The 20,158-nt window shown below is 37.1% G+C and overlaps 1 protein-coding gene across 1 annotated transcript in view; it reads left to right on the plus strand.

Moving 5' to 3' along the window:
* The window catches only part of SARNP (SAP domain containing ribonucleoprotein), a 36,118-nt gene that overhangs the window by 7,857 nt on the left and 8,103 nt on the right, over positions 1-20,158 (plus strand). Inside the window, exons 5-13 of the mRNA XM_072398771.1 lie at positions 4,988-5,039; positions 5,835-5,908; positions 6,061-6,089; positions 6,206-6,231; positions 6,366-6,434; positions 6,910-7,013; positions 7,166-7,194; positions 7,311-7,336; positions 7,471-7,539. Coding sequence (XP_072254872.1) covers positions 4,988-5,039; positions 5,835-5,908; positions 6,061-6,089; positions 6,206-6,231; positions 6,366-6,434; positions 6,910-7,013; positions 7,166-7,194; positions 7,311-7,336; positions 7,471-7,539 — 478 coding nt within the window. The remainder of the gene's footprint in view (positions 1-4,987; positions 5,040-5,834; positions 5,909-6,060; positions 6,090-6,205; positions 6,232-6,365; positions 6,435-6,909; positions 7,014-7,165; positions 7,195-7,310; positions 7,337-7,470; positions 7,540-20,158) is intronic.

The following is a 20,158-nucleotide window of genomic DNA, read 5'->3' on the forward strand; positions in this document are numbered from 1 at the left end:
AACAATGAATGTCTTATTGTTGGTCTGTTAAATATATCAGAAAACATTTTGATATGTTTAACAAAACCTGGTAACCTTGTCAATAGATTTTTCCTTTGTCCTCTGCACATTTCAAAGGGCCCTCCTAATTCCTATCTTGTACTACAAAATAATACATTTATTCTGTAGAGATCTGGTGCGAGTAGTTTAGTAGTTTGGCACGACCATCGATATGTCCACACCACTTAATGCACAAAAAAGTGTGTTGTGAGCTGAGTGCATTTATATCAGATAAGCTGGTATTTTTTTTTCCTTATATTACATAAATATCTATTTAGGAATCAGTTTGCCGTGTGTGGCTTCAAATTATGCAGCGTTCAGCTGTATTCGCCTGTGTTTCTTTCTGTCCAAAGTTCCATCTCTATGATGTGTTGGCTTTGTGCTAGTTTCCTGGATTTACAGCTAAATGCACTAAACTACAAGTTGCTTTACTGTGTCAAAGTACATTGAGCTCAATTCTCTTCCTGGTTTATTTGTATTGCACAGTGATAGAAAACAGAATGCACTATGCTGTGTAAGGGCTTATACAGCTACAATCATTGGTAATGGATCAATGACCTCCTGATCAAATCCCTGATCAATCACTTTCTTAGTTCTCTTAACATTAAAACGGCAGCCTCCCATTTGTTTCATCGTTAGGAACCCATAGAAGGCGATTGATTCACAAGCATGCTGTGTTTGGCCTGTGTCATTTAGCTCTAAATTGTAACATTGTGTTAAAAAAAAAAAAGAACTTTTGAAAGTTTGGAAGGTGTTGAAGGTTTTTTTTTTTTTTTTTTACATTTTCAGTGCTCTTAACATTTGAAAACACTTCAATAAAATGGAGAAACTGTTTTAAAATATACATTTGTTAAAATAACAACATTTTTCCAGTGAAACACTTTTGCCCATATTTTTTGCTTTTGAAGCAACCAAAATGTCAGGTGCTGTCTGTGCCAGGCAGAGTTTCTCCAACCAGATTTCCAGCAGTAAACTTTTTTTAAATTAATTGGGTATTGGGTGACAGGTTTGGATGCAGCTTACCAAAGTTTTTACAGGGAGCATTATTTTTTCCTTCATGTCTTTTGCAAACTATACTGTAAATTCTTTCAAACTGACTTCATTCTATTCTCCTTTCTGTTCTTTTTGGCTGTGGATTTATGTACGCAAGCAGATGTTTATTTCCTCAGCGATGGGTTGTGTCACAAAGCTGCGTGACTCAGGGACCATGGCAGAGCAGAGTTGTATCCCAAAGCAACAGAAATAAACAAACTTGTATGCCTCCTAAGTAAACAATAACATTTAGTAATACAATTTTATTTAAATATATTTGCCTTGCTGTGTGTATTAGTGCTCTAATGTGCTCATAACATTCATCCTGCTGTGGGTGCTCCTGAAATCACTTGGGATGTTCAAGTATCTATGGCAGAATAAATATATTCCTGCTATGAGTGCCTCTGCCAACAGTTTTCCGAGAGGGTTTTTGGAACTGTTCTTGATTTGTATTCAGGTTGTTCAGCTTGCGTCAAGCGTATTTAAGTAATTCAAACATTTATTCAATAAGCAAACCCTTTTAGGCATAATACCTCACTTTTTTTGGAGGGGGGGGGGGTTTAGTTAATTGCTCAAATAATGAAAGTATCTTAAAAACTCATAAAGCATAACTCCAAAAATTCTTAAAATTTACCCTTTATATACCTCCAATTCAATCCCCCTGACAAAAACAAGCATTTAGGCCTTGTGTAGTCCCACTGCTTAGTGCAATTTTTAGCTAACATTGGAAGCAAGCTAATGCGAGATAAGCCAGATTGTGATTGCATTGTATGAGCATCTATATTAGCTGATTGGGTATAGGCCATATACTAAAGTTAAAGTGGTTTCTATGTTGTCCCCGTAAGCGCACCACCCAGAGTTCTTTTTGCTCTTCAAAATGGAAAAAACTGAAGATAAATGTCTCTGCCCTCCAGTAGTTTCCTAGTAACTCTTGAAGAAAATGTGTTGTATTGTATTCTAAATGCTAGATGCCTGGCTTTTTTTATACTTTCAGTCACTGACAAGGACATGCATGCAGACATTAATTTAGGTCCCACTTTGAATGTTAGTATTCAGGCAGGTGGGTATTGCAGTAGGGGACAGGTAATGTCCCCTCCGCAATTACTGTTCCTACTTTTGCTGGGCTGCATGTGCTAGTTAATGAACTCCTGAGAGTTACATCATTCTGGCACAGCCAATCAAGATGGTTGAAGATCGTCTACAGGAAGAAAAGGAAGATGGTGTTTTTAGAGGGATGTTTTAGGTGTGTTGTATATTTAATGAGAAAAGCGATGGGTTTAAAAACGATGCTTACACATGTCCAATTACTAGTTGTCTCCTATTATATTACAGTATGGTATAGTTAGTATTATTTGTCTATACAATACAAGTGCTAGTCCTGCAGCATTTATTGTTGTCTGTGGGAGATTCAATGCTTTATTTATCTGCAAAGTGAGGAGAAATATAATATTTTAGAGTTTTCCCCAAAAGAAAAAGTAAGGGAAAAATCTTTCAGTGGTGAGGCCTATTTCAGGGGCAAATGTCTGAAGGTGATTTCAAAATTTGGGAGATTTCCTCTGTGTCTGGGCCAGGAAGTGACGGAAACCTTCCTCAATGTACCACAAATACCAAAAACAAACTAGGGGAGGGGAGTTTAACCCTTTCCTACATCTAAAATGAACACATTTAATGGCTATACATACATCAGTTCTAACACTAAATTCATGCAGATTTACAATTTAAATCAAAATCTAAAAAAAAAAAAAAAAATGGTGAATATTTGCTAGAGCTAGAAATAAATGTCCCTGTCCCTGGGTCATAGAACAGCCAAGTATCAACCCACGGCGCGATGAAGACGAACATTTTGTGCATCAGTTGTTTCTAAGAAGGAATGTTCAATGGCTGAATTGTACTTACATCTACCTGCAACCTAGTGCTTTTAGGTACATAGAGGGATTATTGTTGAGGACTAAGTAGGTTTTGGGTACTGGATCTATAGTTTTCTGATATATAATGAATAAATACTGAAGGCAATATTTATAAATTATTCCCCTGTTCGCTCATAGTATTTGTTTTATTTCCTATTCGTTTCCTGTTGTGACTGCTGTGCACTTTTGACAATTTGCCATTAGGTGGCAGAACTAGTCATTGTTTTAATAGGATCTGAAAGGAGACCTGTAGAGAGATGCGGCCATCTGTCAGCGCATTTCAGAGGAATTGACTGGGGGAATAATTTATGAATTCACTCGCTCCTCAATGAGCTTTTTGCATGGTTGTTACCTGTAGATGGCGCTGTGTCCTCATGTAAAATTAGAAGAACTGCACACACCCTCACTGGTATAGCTCATGTATTCCTATTTAAGAAAAATCATGTATGTATTAAGTGTTAAAAGAAAAACAATTGCATTAGGTTTGTACCAGTCATTGGCTAATCACTTGTTTTTCACTGTAAAGTACACATCTGGAGAATCCAGTGATTTCTCAGATTAGGTCACTTTAATGGCATATTTTGTAAACTTTATAACCCATGAAGTGTATCTAAACTGAAGAAAAAAATTATAATTTTGCAGCATACCAATACCCTAAATCTAGTGACAGAATTTGTTTATTTCTAGGATAAAGGGCAGCTGTTTTATAGTCCGAAAGAAGAGCTGCTAGCAATGCTAACTGATAACCTTCAGTTCTCCCTGCCTCTGCTAAACTGTTACGAGCTCACTAGATTTCTGGCAGTATCAACCAGTACTTATGATTTTATTGAGCAGATCTAACAAAAAACACATTACTGCTTATTAGCTTGGCAATTGGTATCATGAATGCATCACCATAAGGTAAACTTGGTGGTTAACACCCAGTACAGGCAATAAATTTTAATTTCACACTGCATGCCTGTTATAGTAGAATGACATTTCTGTGAAAACTGTGCTGTGATGCATCACTTGTGCACAGGTGATGTGGTCAGCTTTTGAGCAGGTGTTCCTGTAGGTTCTTTTTTTTTTTTTTTTTTTTTTTTCTCTTTTCTTCGAGTCACATTTGTCCTTTTTAATTAGCAAGGGCTCAGAACGGACAGCCATGGTGGTCATGTTGTTTGGAGTGGACAGATTGTCTTTTGACCTAATGTTACATTGACTAAACTATGGACACAAAGAAAGTGGCACATTTTAAAATGCCTTTTGATGAGTCCTAAAACATGCAGTGCGTATTGACTTCTCTGGGGTGTGTGGAATGGCACGTCCTGTCCTATGACCCCACTGTGCTTCCTGTGAAAGTTGTTAAACCTTTTACTGCCCCATGGGAAAAACCTCTTGCAGGATTTTGGAACAAAAGCATTGCAGTGTTCCCCCTCAGTGAGCACCTCTGGCTTTATGGGGCTCTTACGACCCACACTTTATGGGAGAAAGCTTTTTAAGGGCCTGACACCACTTGACTTACATTTTTGCTTTAAAGGCCTGGGAACTTCCTCGAAAGAAAATGTCCCTGTGTCAATGGCACAGGGGCAAGTTTGACACTTTCATCCTCTTGTTGGAAGTGAAATCATTTCTCTGTAAATCTCTTTCCTATGGGAAAGCTAACCTGTATTTCCACATGACGTTTCCTATGTTTTCACATACCTGTACACCACGCATTTGGACACTCCTTGTTAACGTGGTTGGCTAAACTCCAAATAGTTGAGCTGTTGAGATCCGGCTTGTGTGTGAACTTGAAACCTGCAACAGTTTAATCAGAAAGGTTCTTGTAATTTTGATAATTGTTCAAGAATTGTTACAGATCATTTATACTTTCACTAATGTACCTTGAATTAACTTCCAGTTGTTACAAAATATAATGGCGCACAAGAATCCAGCAGTGTGTTACTATGGTATATTAAGAAGTTTAAAAAAGTTTCTAAAAGGACAACTTTGCTTAATATTTTCTGTATTCTTTTTTTTTTTTTGTACAGGGAGACGGTGAAGAAAGTGGTGAAGATAACAAGTGGGGTGCCTCTGGAAGATGTAAGAAGTTTATTTGTAATAAACCATGGTTGGGAATGTATATGATTCACTAATATTCTTGATAATACATTTTCCAACAAACATATAAAAGCTACATGGAACAGTCTGTTCCTCTTTACTGTTTGCCATTGAACAAAAGGACAGCTTGTGTGAGATGTTTTGGACAGGTGGTCAGCAGTTTGTGCGGGCAAATGTCACTTTAATGTTTACCTCTATATCATGTGATCTTTTGTGATTACCTGAAACTAGGTGCAAACATTATAGAACTTTTTTATGCATAATTTTAAATGACCTCTTAGGCTGCTAAAACAAAAAAAAAACAAATCCTGGAATGAGAGAAATATATTGCCTATTGCCAGTCAACAACCTGCATATAGATCACATGGTGCCTACTTGGTCCTTACCAGAGACTTCCAAAGAAAGTTGAAGCTAGGAGTTTAGCATGGAAGCCTGCATTAACATGAAAACAAAAAATTGCTGCACTTATTAAGTCTTGACTATGCTTTTACACAGTATGCAAATATTTATTTGGTAGTGGTTTAAGAATGGGAATTGGTTATATCCTAGATATCTCCAGTTTCTTGTCCAAGTGGAGAACGTCTTAAGTCCACATCTAAACTTGTACACACATGTATATGAGTGGCACTTTAGTTAAGGACAATATGGGACAGTGATGAGCAATTTCCAATAACAGATTTGCGCAGAGCATCTTTTTGTAGGTTTCCAGCCACTCCAGCAATTTTTTAACAGAATTAAATGCTCCAGAACAAATGTCTTATCTGCTATTTTTTACAGAGACTTCAGAAAAGAGCTGAAAGGTTTAATGTTCCTGCTGATGTGGATGACAAAAAGGCAGCTCGTGCTATACGGTAAGACTTGGGGTTTTCTTTGGAATGTGTGCTTGAGTAGCACATGCAGGTATAGCAATATGATATTTATGCAATTATGTACTCTAAATTCAACTACTTATCTAAATATTCCTTATTACATGTGTTCAACCTTTGCTATTTTGTTTTGTAAGGTTTGGTCTTTCATCAACTGAGCAAAAAGGTAAGAAAAACTGTCTTCTCAGTGTTGTCATCTTTGGTTCTGTAGCTATATTTGTCTTTTTTATGTGTTTAACTTTTATACTGAGTAGCTGTTTGTATTTTTTTTTTCTTCTATAGCGCAGACCACTGTAGTAAAAGCCCCGGTAAGTTTCTATAATGGAAGGCGTTACTTTGCAATTAGTGTAACAATTTATTTTGAAGAGTGAAACATTTTAAAAATGTTTCATTTAATAAACAACAATCTATAGTCTTTTCATTCTTTTCATATGTGTTCAAGGTGAATCCTGAAAAACTTAAAGAGAGAGCCCAGAGGTTTGGTCTCAGCGTTTCACCCATCACAAAAAAGGTAACTGACTAAAACTATTTCAAAAAAAAACAAATCCTGGAATGAGAGAAATATATTGCCTATTGCCAGTCAACAACCTGCATATAGATCACATGGTGCCTACTTGGTCCTTACCAGAGACTTCCAAAGAAAGTTGAAGCTAGGAGTTTAGCATGGAAGCCTGCATTAACATGAAAACAAAAAATTGCTGCACTTATTAAGTCTTGACTATGCTTTTACACAGTATGCAAATATTTATTTGGTAGTGGTTTAAGAATGGGAATTGGTTATATCCTAGATATCTCCAGTTTCTTGTCCAAGTGGAGAACGTCTTAAGTCCACATCTAAACTTGTACACACATGTATATGAGTGGCACTTTAGTTAAGGACAATATGGGACAGTGATGAGCAATTTCCAATAACAGATTTGCGCAGAGCATCTTTTTGTAGGTTTCCAGCCACTCCAGCAATATTTTAACAGAATTAAATGCTCCAGAACAAATGTCTTATCTGCTATTTTTTACAGAGACTTCAGAAAAGAGCTGAAAGGTTTAATGTTCCTGCTGATGTGGATGACAAAAAGGCAGCTCGTGCTATACGGTAAGACTTGGGGTTTTCTTTGGAATGTGTGCTTGAGTAGCACATGCAGGTATAGCAATATGATATTTATGCAATTATGTACTCTAAATTCAACTACTTATCTAAATATTCCTTATTACATGTGTTCAACCTTTGCTATTTTGTTTTGTAAGGTTTGGTCTTTCATCAACTGAGCAAAAAGGTAAGAAAAACTGTCTTCTCAGTGTTGTCATCTTTGGTACTGTAGCTATATTTGTCTTTTTTATGTGTTTAACTTTTATACTGAGTAGCTGTTTGTATTTTTTTTTTCTTCTATAGCGCAGACCACTGTAGTAAAAGCCCCGGTAAGTTTCTATAATGGAAGGCGTTACTTTGCAATTAGTGTAACAATTTATTTTGAAGAGTGAAACATTTTAAAAATGTTTCATTTAATAAACAACAATCTATAGTCTTTTCATTCTTTTCATATGTGTTCAAGGTGAATCCTGAAAAACTTAAAGAGAGAGCCCAGAGGTTTGGTCTCAGCGTTTCACCCATCACAAAAAAGGTAACTGACTAAAACTATTTCATCATGATGAAAGGTTTGTTCATTTAGGAAATGTCCTCTTATGCTAATGTGATGTGATTTACTTTATTTACGCTAAAAACATCTCAGACAAAATGGGCATTATTTATTAAAGCTCTCCAAGGCTGGAGAAGATACACTTTCATCAGTAAAGCTGGGTGATCCAGCAAACCTGTAACGGATCTGGTCCAGGATTGAAAACATTTGCTAACTAATAGGAAATGACATATGAGAAATCTATACCAGCTTCGTGCATGAAATTACGTCTTTTCCAGCCTTGTAAAGCCTTCATAAATCAGGCCCAATGTGTGAAGGATATCTGACTTGTGCTTGGGCCCAGTCTGGCATTAAAAATTAGGCCATACCTTCATTTTTTTCTACTTGGTTTTAATTCAAAATATGGAAATGCCAAGAAAGAAAGTGTGAGTTCTTCTTTTTTTTTTTTTTTTTTTTTTTACAAAGGTAAGAAAATGATAATTGACACATTTGAGAAAATCTTAGGTTATGGGATGTTTAAAACATGCACACATCAGCTGTGTTTTGCTTTGATACATTTTTTTTTTTCACGTAAAATCTCATCTCATTTTTAATATTTTAAGCCTTGAGAATGGTGACCCAGTCAGTCCCAGATACTGCAAATGTGTAGGCTCTCTTTATTCCTGAAAAAACTTGTGCTTCATCTGTACATTTTTCATGTTCCTAATAATACTGTGGTATACACCATCGCAAGCATCACACATTATACTTTGTTACAGATTTGTAAAGTTCAAACTCGGCCCCTATGTGATATTTTTCTTATAGGTAAAACATTTTCAATCCACAGAATATCAATGTTTTCTATTGCTGTCTGGTGTTATTACACTAGGTAAAGAACTAGAGTTGCAGAAATGCACTTGGTTGAAACTTTGAGCCACCTTTATTAAAGCTCTCCAAGGCTGGAGAGGATACACTTTCATCAATTAAGCTGGGTCATCCAAAAAACTGGAGTGGATCTGGTCCAGAATTGCAAACATTTTCTAACAAATGGCAAATGACTAAGAAATCTATTCCAGGTTTTCTGGATCACCCAGATTCTCAGAAGAAAGTGTATCTTCCCCAGCATTGGAGAGCTTTATTAAATCAGGCCCTTCCTGTCTAGTAATTGGGGAAAAAAACATTTATTGACTATGGAACAATTTTTTTTTAAAAAAAAAGGAAAGTTTACACTTTCTGTGGGTTGTTTTTTTTTTAAAACATATTAAGGTTACTCTCCTCCTTTCCACATCCACTCATGTTAAACTCTGTTACACAAATAATTTGGAGGTATGACCTTAGCAGTTTACAGCTTAATAGGTTCTGCAGTTTATTTGGCATGAACTAACAAATATGCCCTATGATTCTTTAGTTTTGGTACTTTAATATTTACAGATGCTTTGTATAGGTACATTGTACATTGTTTATGGCTCTGTGATGATATAGTGACTTTGAGGTTTATTGGCTAAAAACAGGTTCTACTGTTCTACAGTACTGACTCAGATGGAAAGAAAAGCAGTTATTCTGTCCCTATATCTAATCAAACAATTCTTTTTGTTTAAACACTTCCATGTAATATATGTATCTGTGACTCTCCCAGGTGTGCCCTCATGCTACCCTTCCATCTGATCACCGTCTCACAAAATTCCACCTCAAGCAAAGTAAATCTCGCACTGTAGTGTTAGCCTGCAATAAGATGCATTTATGAGGGTCCAGTTAACTGCCTTTGTCTTGCAGTGTGCATGACATATTCACACCTCCCTGTTGGAAAGGTTATTGCTTCTTTTTAATAAATGTAAGGTCCCTTCCCCCAGCTCATTTATGGCTCTCTTTTATTTCTTCTATTTTTTTTTTTTTTTTTTTGTGAACTGCATTCCAAATCTAAACATCAGGGATCTTGTTTTTTTAATTAGCTCCTAAAACTTTATTCGACTAAATAAAAGCTGTTATTGTTTGTTGTTCCAAAAAAAGAAAAACTAGAATATTTACACACACAATTATACTCCTGTCGTTTATCAAAAATACATGTGTTTTCTCCCACAAAAAGTAAAAAATAATATTTTGCTCTATATAAGGTAGGTAAGGTTAAGGTATATAAGGTTTGTGACACAGAAACATGTATGAAGACTTATTCAACAACTACAGTAATCCAAACAACCAGCTGGAAATCATTGTATAAAGCAGGTGACAGTTTTTTAATTCTACTTTACTGCTTATTCTTAAGTATGATAAAGGTATTGCTAGTAATGGCAAAATGCAATAGTCCATGTGCAGAAAAAAATACATTTTAAAATGTATCTAACAGCTAAAACCTTTTTTTGTTTTGAATACTTTAGAAATGTCTTAAAGACATATTCTTCTATTTTCAGAGATTTCCTCTAACTTTCTGTTTTCTCCAGAACAGTCAGGGATATATAGCATTTCCTTTAGTTTATCCTAAATCTAAGGAGGTGTTGTCTTTAGATATACAGTACCTAAAGCAAAACAGCAATAGTAAGGGTAGTAGAGAAGCTACAGGTGTCCTCTCATCTCACTGTTATGTGCTGCAAAGTGGGTGATTTAACCTCAAAGACTTTCTATAAAGTTATTGTCTTGTACTTGTACACTTGCAATGTATGCAGTTCAGTTCTTTTCCTACCAGCAGGTTTAGGAGACTCCAAAATTTGAGTGAAGAATGACGTGGTATAAAAGAAGAATACTTGCCATCATTACTTCTCTATTACATAAAAATATTCTATGTGAATATCCATAATCTATGATGTAGCAGAATGTAGGGCCAGGTTTAGTTTTTAGTCATCATATCCTTGGGGTTTATGTGGGCTTAAAATGAATGCAAATAAAAAATAATGAAAATATTGACTCCAAAGTTGCCTTCTCATTCTAACTTTAGGTGACTTGCCCTATGTGGACTTCTCTCTATAGGTATAAATCAGATGACACTGATGAAAATTTTTCTTGAATATTGTTAGGACACTTAAGATTTAGGGACCTCTTGTTATATACAGCCTGATACTTAGTCAGCCTTTACCAGCATGTGCCCCCAACTAGGCCATAAGTCTGCTTTTGAGCAGGTCTTTCTAACCTGAATGACTTCAACCTTGTCACCCCCAAGCCCTCCTCCCTTTTAATTCTTCTTAATGAGGGCATATTTTAAATGTGGTCCCTGCGGAATTGTGGTTACTCATTGCAAAAGATTAGCTGCCCCAAACTGGCAGGCAAAATATTTGATGACGTTTTTTTTGTGGCAGGCGAGAGGCAGAGGTCAGCAGTCCTGCGGGGATAATGTGTGTACAAAATATCTACAGGAGAGGGCAGGGGGCACAAGAAGAATGGGTATGATTGTTTCAGGTTCACATACGTGCCTAATTCAGATTTTTTTTAATTATTTTACCTGCTTTTTTCTGTAGCTCTATGAAATTCAATACGTTAATGTGAAACACAAAGATTAGAGGTACAACCAAAATGTTTAACCCATAGTGAACTATGACTCTATTTCTAGTATGGAATATAATTTGTAGCATGTTGTGATCTATAACATTGACATGCCTTTTTTTTTTTCTATTGAACGTTTTTAGTCTGGTTTTTTGTGTTAGTATTTGTCAATATTACCCCCAGCAACTGGGGCTTTTTTATTCCCATCAGGGATTTTCTGCATAGGTTTTGAATGGGAGTGCAATCAAGACATCATTATTAAACAAATTACAGCATATTTAGAACATGTAAAAGTACATTTTTTACCTCACTGGTTTAGTCTCTATTGACAAAATTTTAGTTATGTCTGGCAATACACTCACAAGCATTGCTTAAAGATATTATAATCTTTTTCCTAGACACTTTTAGTAGACTGCTTCACCCTGCTAACTTCCTAAACCAGCCAACTGGTTTGACTTTTGCTGAGAATGGCCCTATTTACCTGATCCCACCTTCCCAAGATTTGCGGTTGACCGTGGACATTGTGGTCGCAGTGTTTTGTGGTGACAAATTGTCTGCATTCATGCACTTTCCTAGGTCATATATATCAGGTTTCTGCTTCTCCCCTTTGCCACTGCTTCTTTCCACAGTACCAGCCAAAATCTGTCTTCTGCCTTGAAAATTGTGCTGGCTCCTGTCAGTCACATCACAGCACATAGTTACTCATGTTTAGAACTGAAGCTCTATGACTCCCTGGACATTACCGATGGACCAGTTTCTTTGTAGAGGGCACAAGAGTTTTTATTGAGAGACAACAGTTTGTCTTTAACACTCATTAACCTTTGCAAACAGTGCTGAGTGTCTGCCTTCTCTCACTGAAATCTCTTTCCTTCCTCATGGAACCATATCTATGCTTATTTCTGGGGTGTGAAGGGGTGGAGTATAGTTCTAAAGATCAGTAGTTATTTGCTTCTCGCAGGATCCCTATCATACCAAGGTGTAGATTTACTGCAAAAATTCTGTGATTACTCTATACTTCAAAATTAAAAAAAAAAAAATTATTCTGTTCCCCATTTGTCAGTAAGCCAACTAGTTTTCTTTAACTTATGCTTTAATACACTATGGGAAACATTGACCAGCACCAGTAGTTATATTACAATACTTGTATTAAAATTTGATTTAGTTAGTAATTTACCTGTAATTTTTATTTAGTGACCTGAAGTCCAGTTTTAGTTATCTAACAGATGGAATTGAAAATCTCCATTTGTGTATTTTGGTATTCGCCCTCTCCGCCTGTGCAAAGGAAGCTTTTACAATGCACTAAAACATGATCATGTCAGTCTGGGTAAATAGGCTTATATCCATATTATAGAATGAATATCCCACGTCTGGTATTTAAAATACAGATATAGTCTGTATTTCTAGCCATTCTTGTTTTTGCTAGATCAGGGTTTTCCAAGACTTTCCTTTTAATATCACTCATAGCTTTTGCAAAACCTCCAACTTGAAACATTGGTATTAACCAGTGCAGTTGTTTGTTTTACCTGGGATTTTAGTAAATGGGGAAATACAAGACCTGTTAATAGCAGTTAAAATGAATTTCTCAAAAAATAAACTCTGCTCTCTACAGTCATAAAGGCACATACCGTATGACTAGAAATAGGGAATGTGAAACACTAATTCAATTATAAGCAAGTCCTGATAATCAGTTTTTCTATTTGCTTGCTTGTTTATACATATATGTTTTTGTAACACGACTTTCAAGGAGCTCCAGGCAGGGGAGCCTTTGATTGGCTGCTAAGGAGGAGGGGAGATGGGTTGAGGTTTGTATATAATGTTAGCCCACTTGAAGTGTAATTGATAAAGCTAGTGCAGAAATCCTAATTTTTGCTATACAAGTAATATGGACAGATGAGCCTATCTAATACAAACTGCACTTCAAACCCAAAACATGGCAGCAAAACGGTTTCCTAAGTTATAAAAAAAATATATATTTTTGTGGCAGTTGATGGTGGTTAAAGGCTGCTAGGTGGGCGCTGGCACATTTGCTGTTCACAAAGCAAGTCATTCTGAGAGAGCGAGCTTGCATATGGGTAATATATTAGCTGTTCTTTAAACAGATATGATCATCTCCGAGTAATCGCTTCCCCAAGTACCAATGGTTCCTGCGATTGTGGGGTAAGTTGATTATGTCTTAGTTTTCACTGGACATCAAGGTTGTGTTCCTTGTTTGGAAAAGTTGCCTGGATTAAGCATTTTATCTCTAATAGGAAAGTGTCAACACAGTTTAGGTTTGCAAAGCTGAATCTGTAAAACCACTTTGATCTCGTTTGTCCAAAGGATGTTTCCAAAAATCTTGTGAAGATGTTTAGCCATTATGCACTGTGCATTGTTTGGCAAACAGATTATATTGGCACAAACACCTCATACCAACTGTCCAGTATGACAGTTGTGGTGATGACTTTGGCTTGTTTTTTCAGCCACATACAGGGCCTGGGCACCTTACAGTCATTAAATTGGTCATGAACTCCTCTGTATGCCAAAGTTGAGTCAAATGTGACAACATTTGTGCATAGAGATTGGGTCTTGAAACAGGATAATAATCCCAAGCACAGCAGAAAATCTTCAAGATTCAAGGTGTTGCAATGGCCTAGTTAAAGGCCAGACCTCAAAATGATCAGAATGCTGTGGCAATACCTTAAGAGACCTGTGTATAAATAAATGCCTGCATACCCCAATAAACTAAAGCAAAGTTTTTTAAGAGGATTGGGCCAAAATTCTCCACAACAATCCCAAACACTGATAAGGTCATACAGGAAATAGGCGGTGTACTTTATTTTTCAAGCAGAGTTAAAGAGAAACTAAAGTCAAAACAGCCAAAACAAAAAAAAATTACCGGTGATCTCTTCCATCGGGTCCTGCGTCGTCCCGGTATCCATCTTTGGCCTAGCGCTCCAGGCGCCGCCATCTTCTTCTAGGTTCTGCTTACTGCGTCACCTGACCCAGCCGCGAGATTAGGTGACCTACTCGGGAAAAAAAAACTTGCCGATCTCGCCGCACATGCATGAGATCAGCTTTTTTTCCCCCTTTTGCCGAAAGAGCTCCTTCTGCGCATGCCGAGGTGCTTGGGCATTCGCGAAAGGAGCACCCAAGAGCCTCCCGGGATGCATGACGTAGGTATCCTGGGAGGCTTCAGAGATGGCTGATCCTAAAGCTTATTTTTTTTTTGTATATCCCTACTATCAAAAACAAAAAAACATTTGAGCTTTGTTACAACTTTTAGGCCTTTAAAATACCAAGCCAATTTTTGAGCCCTGCTACCCAAAAATTGGTAGATGCTGTCATCTAGTGACATGTGTCCAACATATGCTGTACTGTGTGCAGAACAATGCCTCACAGGAACAGTCATGCACACTGCATATGAAAACAAAGGATCAACTGAGGTGAACTGTGCCGTTCATCAGACAACTCATTATCTTGCACTTTGGTTAACTGGAGACTGTTATATATGGTTTAGTGTTCTGCAATATCTGCTAAATAAAATGTAGTTTTTTAATTACACTTTGTTCATCACCAGCAAGGGCGGTTATGTCCAATTCAAAGAGTTGGGGGTCAACATTTTGTGTTCAAATTGAGTGGAGGGCAGTTTATTTTCTCAGCAACGTCTGGCGATATGCATTCTAATAAAACCAGAAAAAGACATTGATTTTGCAGTGATACCCTTTCTCCAGGAAGCCCCATCCTCAGGTGTCCCTCAACTCATCTGCATACTTCCATATCTCCTACTTACAGCAGCCTCTAGTATGTTTTGGTGTTGGCTATATTAAGAGTCAGCATTCATGTTCCTCGGTCATTATAACGGAGGCAGTATGGGATGTGTACAAAGCAGGGACAACCCGTTTTAGCAAGCGCAGTGTGGAGAATGGTGTCGTTTTATTTTGACTGGAGAATTATGATTTTGGTATTTAAGAAGTGAGGACTATATTAGAGGGCAGTGACCTTGGGGAAACAGCACTTATCTAGTCAAGAGGTTCCAGGTAAGAAGTAAAGCAATTGTTACTACTGTCCTGGGCAGCAGCAAATCCTGTTTTTTATCTAAAGCTCTGTTTTTTATGTTTGCTGGAGGAGAGCTAGCCCCAGGAGGGTGGGTTATACAGTAGGTATATCTGTACACAGACACTACACATGCCTGCATCCCTGTTACTTCTGACCTGCATGCTTGAAACCAGACCTGGCTCTGTGCAGCACAGATTACCCAACTCTACTGTAAACTATTGTGCTATATAGCTTCACCTGTAAATGGACCAGTTGGGCAGCCCTGAGCTAAAATATCATTTTTTTCAAAGTAATTGGTGTAAGTTAACTAGAAATCATGTCGTATTTTGCTGGAGTTTATATAACATCTTCCCCGTAAAATCCTCTTTATTAGTCAGGTCTATATTTTTTTAATCCATGTAATAGTAAAAGGTGACTTCAATCTTTTGTATATGTGCTCACTGATATTTGTATACCGTACCTGCACAATTGCCACCTAATAAATTACTGACATTAAATAATGTCCACTTACTAAATTGTCTTAAACTTTAGTATTTAAAGGACAAACTGTCAATAAGCTCTTAAAGCAGCATTAGAGTCCTACCCAAATATCATCTGCACCCTTTGAATTGTCATAATGCTCATGTATTAAAAAAATACTGCCAATCCTGTTAGGGTGAAAGTAATTTATATAAATGCAAATTTTCCGCCCCACCCTTACAACAAAGGCAGATATCTTTCGGTCGACTAGTCATCCCTGCTGCTCTAATCACAGAGGCTAATGTGGCTTTCAGATGGCTCTCAGCCCACGCTCCGTTGCTTCTTTTCTCCTGCATGCAGAACCCTAATCCAAAATACTTTTTCCCTCCCCTCCTGTTTCCTTACAACCAACAAGTTCAGCAAAGCTCACTCCTTATTACAAGCATGCAGTGCTTTTCTTGTTTAAATGAATGACTGCTTATTATGATATGCTGTCATGCCTATCAAAGCCACTTTCTTTTTCTCTTAATTTCACTATAAAATATAATTTGATTAGCAAAGCATTTTGTTAGGAACTTTCATGTGATTGCAAATGGGTATTTTATGTTGTGGGAGTTAAAATGGTTAATATGATATGTAGTCTGAATCACATCTCAACTAAGCCTTTCTTCCCTTAATCAGTTATGGCTTTTTTCTTTCTTCTCCTGTAGCTTAAAAATGGCCTGAAATAGTAAATCAATAGGGTTCTGCTAGATTCATGTGGATCAGTTTGAACATAATGAATATATATATATATATATATATATATATATTGCAAAATTAAGGCTGTTTTTAAATCGCAATGCAGACCATCTCCCATTAAAGCGAGGCGGATCTGGGTGAAGTTTATTTCAGTTATTCACTGTCAGAAAAATATGATCAAGCAGAAATAATTGCCTGCAGTGATGCACAATTATATGAGCCTACTATGAGCCACCAAATATTGGGCTACTTCTCAGTAGAACATTCAGGAGATTGTGAGAATTAAACTCTGGTTGCTTTGGGCAACACATTTTTAGAATATATTTATTTTTTTTATAGATTGTATTTTTATTAATTTTTGCTATAGGAAAAGTGTTTTTTTAATATTTTAAATATTGTTTTGGAACAAGCTGGTGCACACAAGGCAGTTCAATACACTTCTGCTGAAATATTTTACTGTTATCCACTGGATTCATAACAATTACTGGTAAAGTGGAGTCAGAAGAGTGACATTCTTTTACTGTCTCCAGTTCCTTTAATTATGCATGAACTTGTTAGGGATAGACTGGTTAGCACTCTGGCCTTTGAAGCTCTAGGTCCTAGGTTCGAATCTCGGCCAGGACATTATCTGCAAGGAGATTGCAGGTTCTCTCAGTGTTTGCTTGGATTTCCTCTGGGTACTCCAGTTTCCTCTGGGTACTCCAGTTTCCTCCCACATTCCAAAAAAACATGCAGTTAGAATAATTAGCTTCCCCCCAAAATTGACCTTGCACTGTATTAAAGACATATGTCTGTGGTAGGGACATTAGATTGAGTGCCCTTTTAAGGGACAGCTAGTGACTATGGACATTGTAAAGCGCTGCGTAATATGTTGGCGCAATATAAATACTGTATAATAATAATAGACAGGCAAATGGTAATCGGGCACTGCTGCACTTTCATATTAGTAAGCTCGGCCCCTACTGTAAGCTTAATGGAAACACTCTACTGTAATAAGCATATTGCTCTTTGTATTAAATACAAATCCAAAGGTTAAAAAAAAATTAATTTTTTGAAGTGGTTCATTAAGCATGAAATTACCTTGACTTCATCTTTTTCCTCCTAAATAAACAGTGTAAACTTTTTACTAACTTTGCCCCAAGTAAATAATCCCTCCTTAATGTGTTGTGAACATCCATTATGTCAGGAGTCCCCAACACCCAGGGATTCTGACAAGTGGGCTGCAGCTCTGGCTGGTGCACCCCCCAGCGGGGTCAGGAGGAGGACCCCTCTGGGGGGGGGGCACTGGCCAGAGGCGCGGACCATGTCTCCTGTACAGATCAGAGGCTCAGGGTGGGTTGTCTCTCTGGGCACAACCCGCCCACTCAAGATGCCAGGTCTGAGCTTGCGATGGAAGAGTGGGCCACTTCTGGCATCATGATGTCACTCTGGGGGGGAAAGTTTCTTTCCCATTGGGTGACACACGGCTTCCTGCGCATGTGCGGTCTGGAGTCTGTGCATTTAGTGGTCCGTGAGCTCAAAAAGGTTGAGGACCACTGCACTATGTCACTCCTTTGCTTGGATGGAGGTAACACACTGAATACCTACATCCCCCTAGGAGATTGGAAAGCCAACAATATTGTTACTTTCTCTACCTGCATGGATAACAACCACATATGATATCCAAAAAAGCATCCACTTCAAATTTCAGTGTGTCAGGAAACGGTAGTCAGAGTAGCAGCAAAGAGTTATTCTGTAAAAAGCACCTGGTAGAGAGAGTAGTTGAGAGACACTAGCATGAAGATGGCTTATATAGTAGAACAACAGATAGATTTTTATAAATATTAGTACTGAATGTGAACATGCATAAGACACGTAAAAAAACATGTGCATTGGTTCTACTTATATGCAAAGTTGTACAGCTAGGGATCACAATTGTATCTGAGGAGAAAATTGTCCATAGTATCCGTGGAATGATATAGTAGGTTGCCTCATTTTAGAAATGGGAATAATTGGCAGCCCTGACTAGGGTAATTGTTCTTTAATTTGATTTAACATGAGTTTTAACACTTTACAAGTGCTGGTTAAAAGCAAGCTATTAGTAAACATGTCAAGAAACACATATGGGTCAGGCTGTTATGCTGGATTGGAGACACTAAAAGAATTGAGAACTGCGTTAGCATAACTGTGCAGAATTCAAAAAATGTAAAGTGTTGTTTTTTTTTTTGTTTTTTTTTTTGCTCAAACATTTATGCAAAAAGTAATCTGTAAGGGGCAACCAACATTTTAGAGAGATATTACAAGTGGTAACCTTCACAATTCTCCCATGCTTTAACTTATTACACCTTTCTACATACTTGAAAAAAGTAATTTTCAGATAATAGGGAAATCTCAATTTGCAATAAATACCTAATTACAAAATTATTTTTGTGTACCAATGATTGGATCACTAAGCCAAATAAAAATCCCCTTGCAAATGATAATTTAATTTGCTACATGTACAATTTATATTCCTTTTGTAGGGATGTTACAATGTTTACATCCTGCTGCTGACCTCTTCCTGATGTCTGCATTCAGAGAGCTAGCCCTATGTTAGATGAGCTCTGTGGGATCAATAAGGAGAAAATATTCAGAAAACATTTAAAAATTTCTTGATACTTTAATTATATAAGGCAGGAGGAATACAATTTTATTTATTTATTTTCTATACTTCAGACTATAATTTTGGTTTATCAGGTTCATTTGGCTTTAGTGGGAAAAAGCTATGTTTTTAGTGCGGATATGGTAGTTAATTTAGGAGGAATGTGAAAACGATAAATAAAACCCCCACTGATATTTGTTTTTGGTTTTTATATTAGTAATGTCAGGTTTCCGTCATATTTTTTCATAAACATCCGCAGCAAAACATGTTTCTCTCCAAAGAATTGATGGATAAATAATTGTTCCAGAAAGTGCCGGATCTCTCCCCCTTAAGATCACCACAGATCTTGTGGAGAGACAGCTTCATTATAGAGCAACAACTGAGTTTAACCCACAGAAGCAAACTAACCTATTATATAACCCTAACCAGCTGCATATCCTTAAAGTGCCTTTGATTGCCCTTTTTCTTCCCATAGTGCATCATGCCGGCTTTTCCCCACATAAATGACACACACACCCCTACCCACTTGATCTAAAAGAAATCTGGGATTATCAGACCAGGCCACTTTCTTACATTGTTCCATGGTTCAGTTTTGATACTTATGTGTCCACTGTAGGTAGTTCTAGTGGTGAACAGGGACAAGCATGAACACTGTGGCTTACCTTGTGGCCAGCATTGGGTCTTTCAGCAGTCTATGGGCTTGGACCTGATGGGTTAGTAAAACACTAGCATCAGTAAGCTTCAGGCACCCATGACTTTTGTTGCTGGTTCACTGGTTGTCTTTCTCTGGACTACTTGTTGTAGTTACTAACTACTGCATGGTGGGAACACACCAAAAGACTTCCTAATTTGCAGATGCTCAGATGCTTTCAACCTGTTGTGTAGCCATCACTATTTGGTTCTTGTCAAAGTTGCCCAGATTCTTTGTGAATCTCTCTTGCTTCTACATCTTCAAGAACTGACTGCTCATGTGCTGCCTTATATATCCCACCTTTTTGACAGGTGCCATTGTGACAATGTAATCGATGATATTCACTTCCGCATTCAGCAGTTTTATTGTTTTGGATGGTCGGTATATGTATAGAATAGATTTTAGCTATTTAATTCATACTCTTCAGCTCTCCCAAAGATTGCTAAATATTTTTTTCCCTAATTTTCCTATATAAATGGACAGATTTGCCTTGTTACAACCTTGATATGTTCAAGTCATAGAACAATAAATTATTCCTGTTAATCCATATGCAGAAGGCCAGATAAAATGTTCTACATCCAAAAGCTTATGTATTTCTTTACATCCATATC

This window comes from Pyxicephalus adspersus, chromosome 1, assembly GCF_032062135.1.
Source record: "Pyxicephalus adspersus chromosome 1, UCB_Pads_2.0, whole genome shotgun sequence".
Taxonomy (NCBI): Eukaryota; Metazoa; Chordata; class Amphibia; order Anura; family Pyxicephalidae; genus Pyxicephalus; species Pyxicephalus adspersus.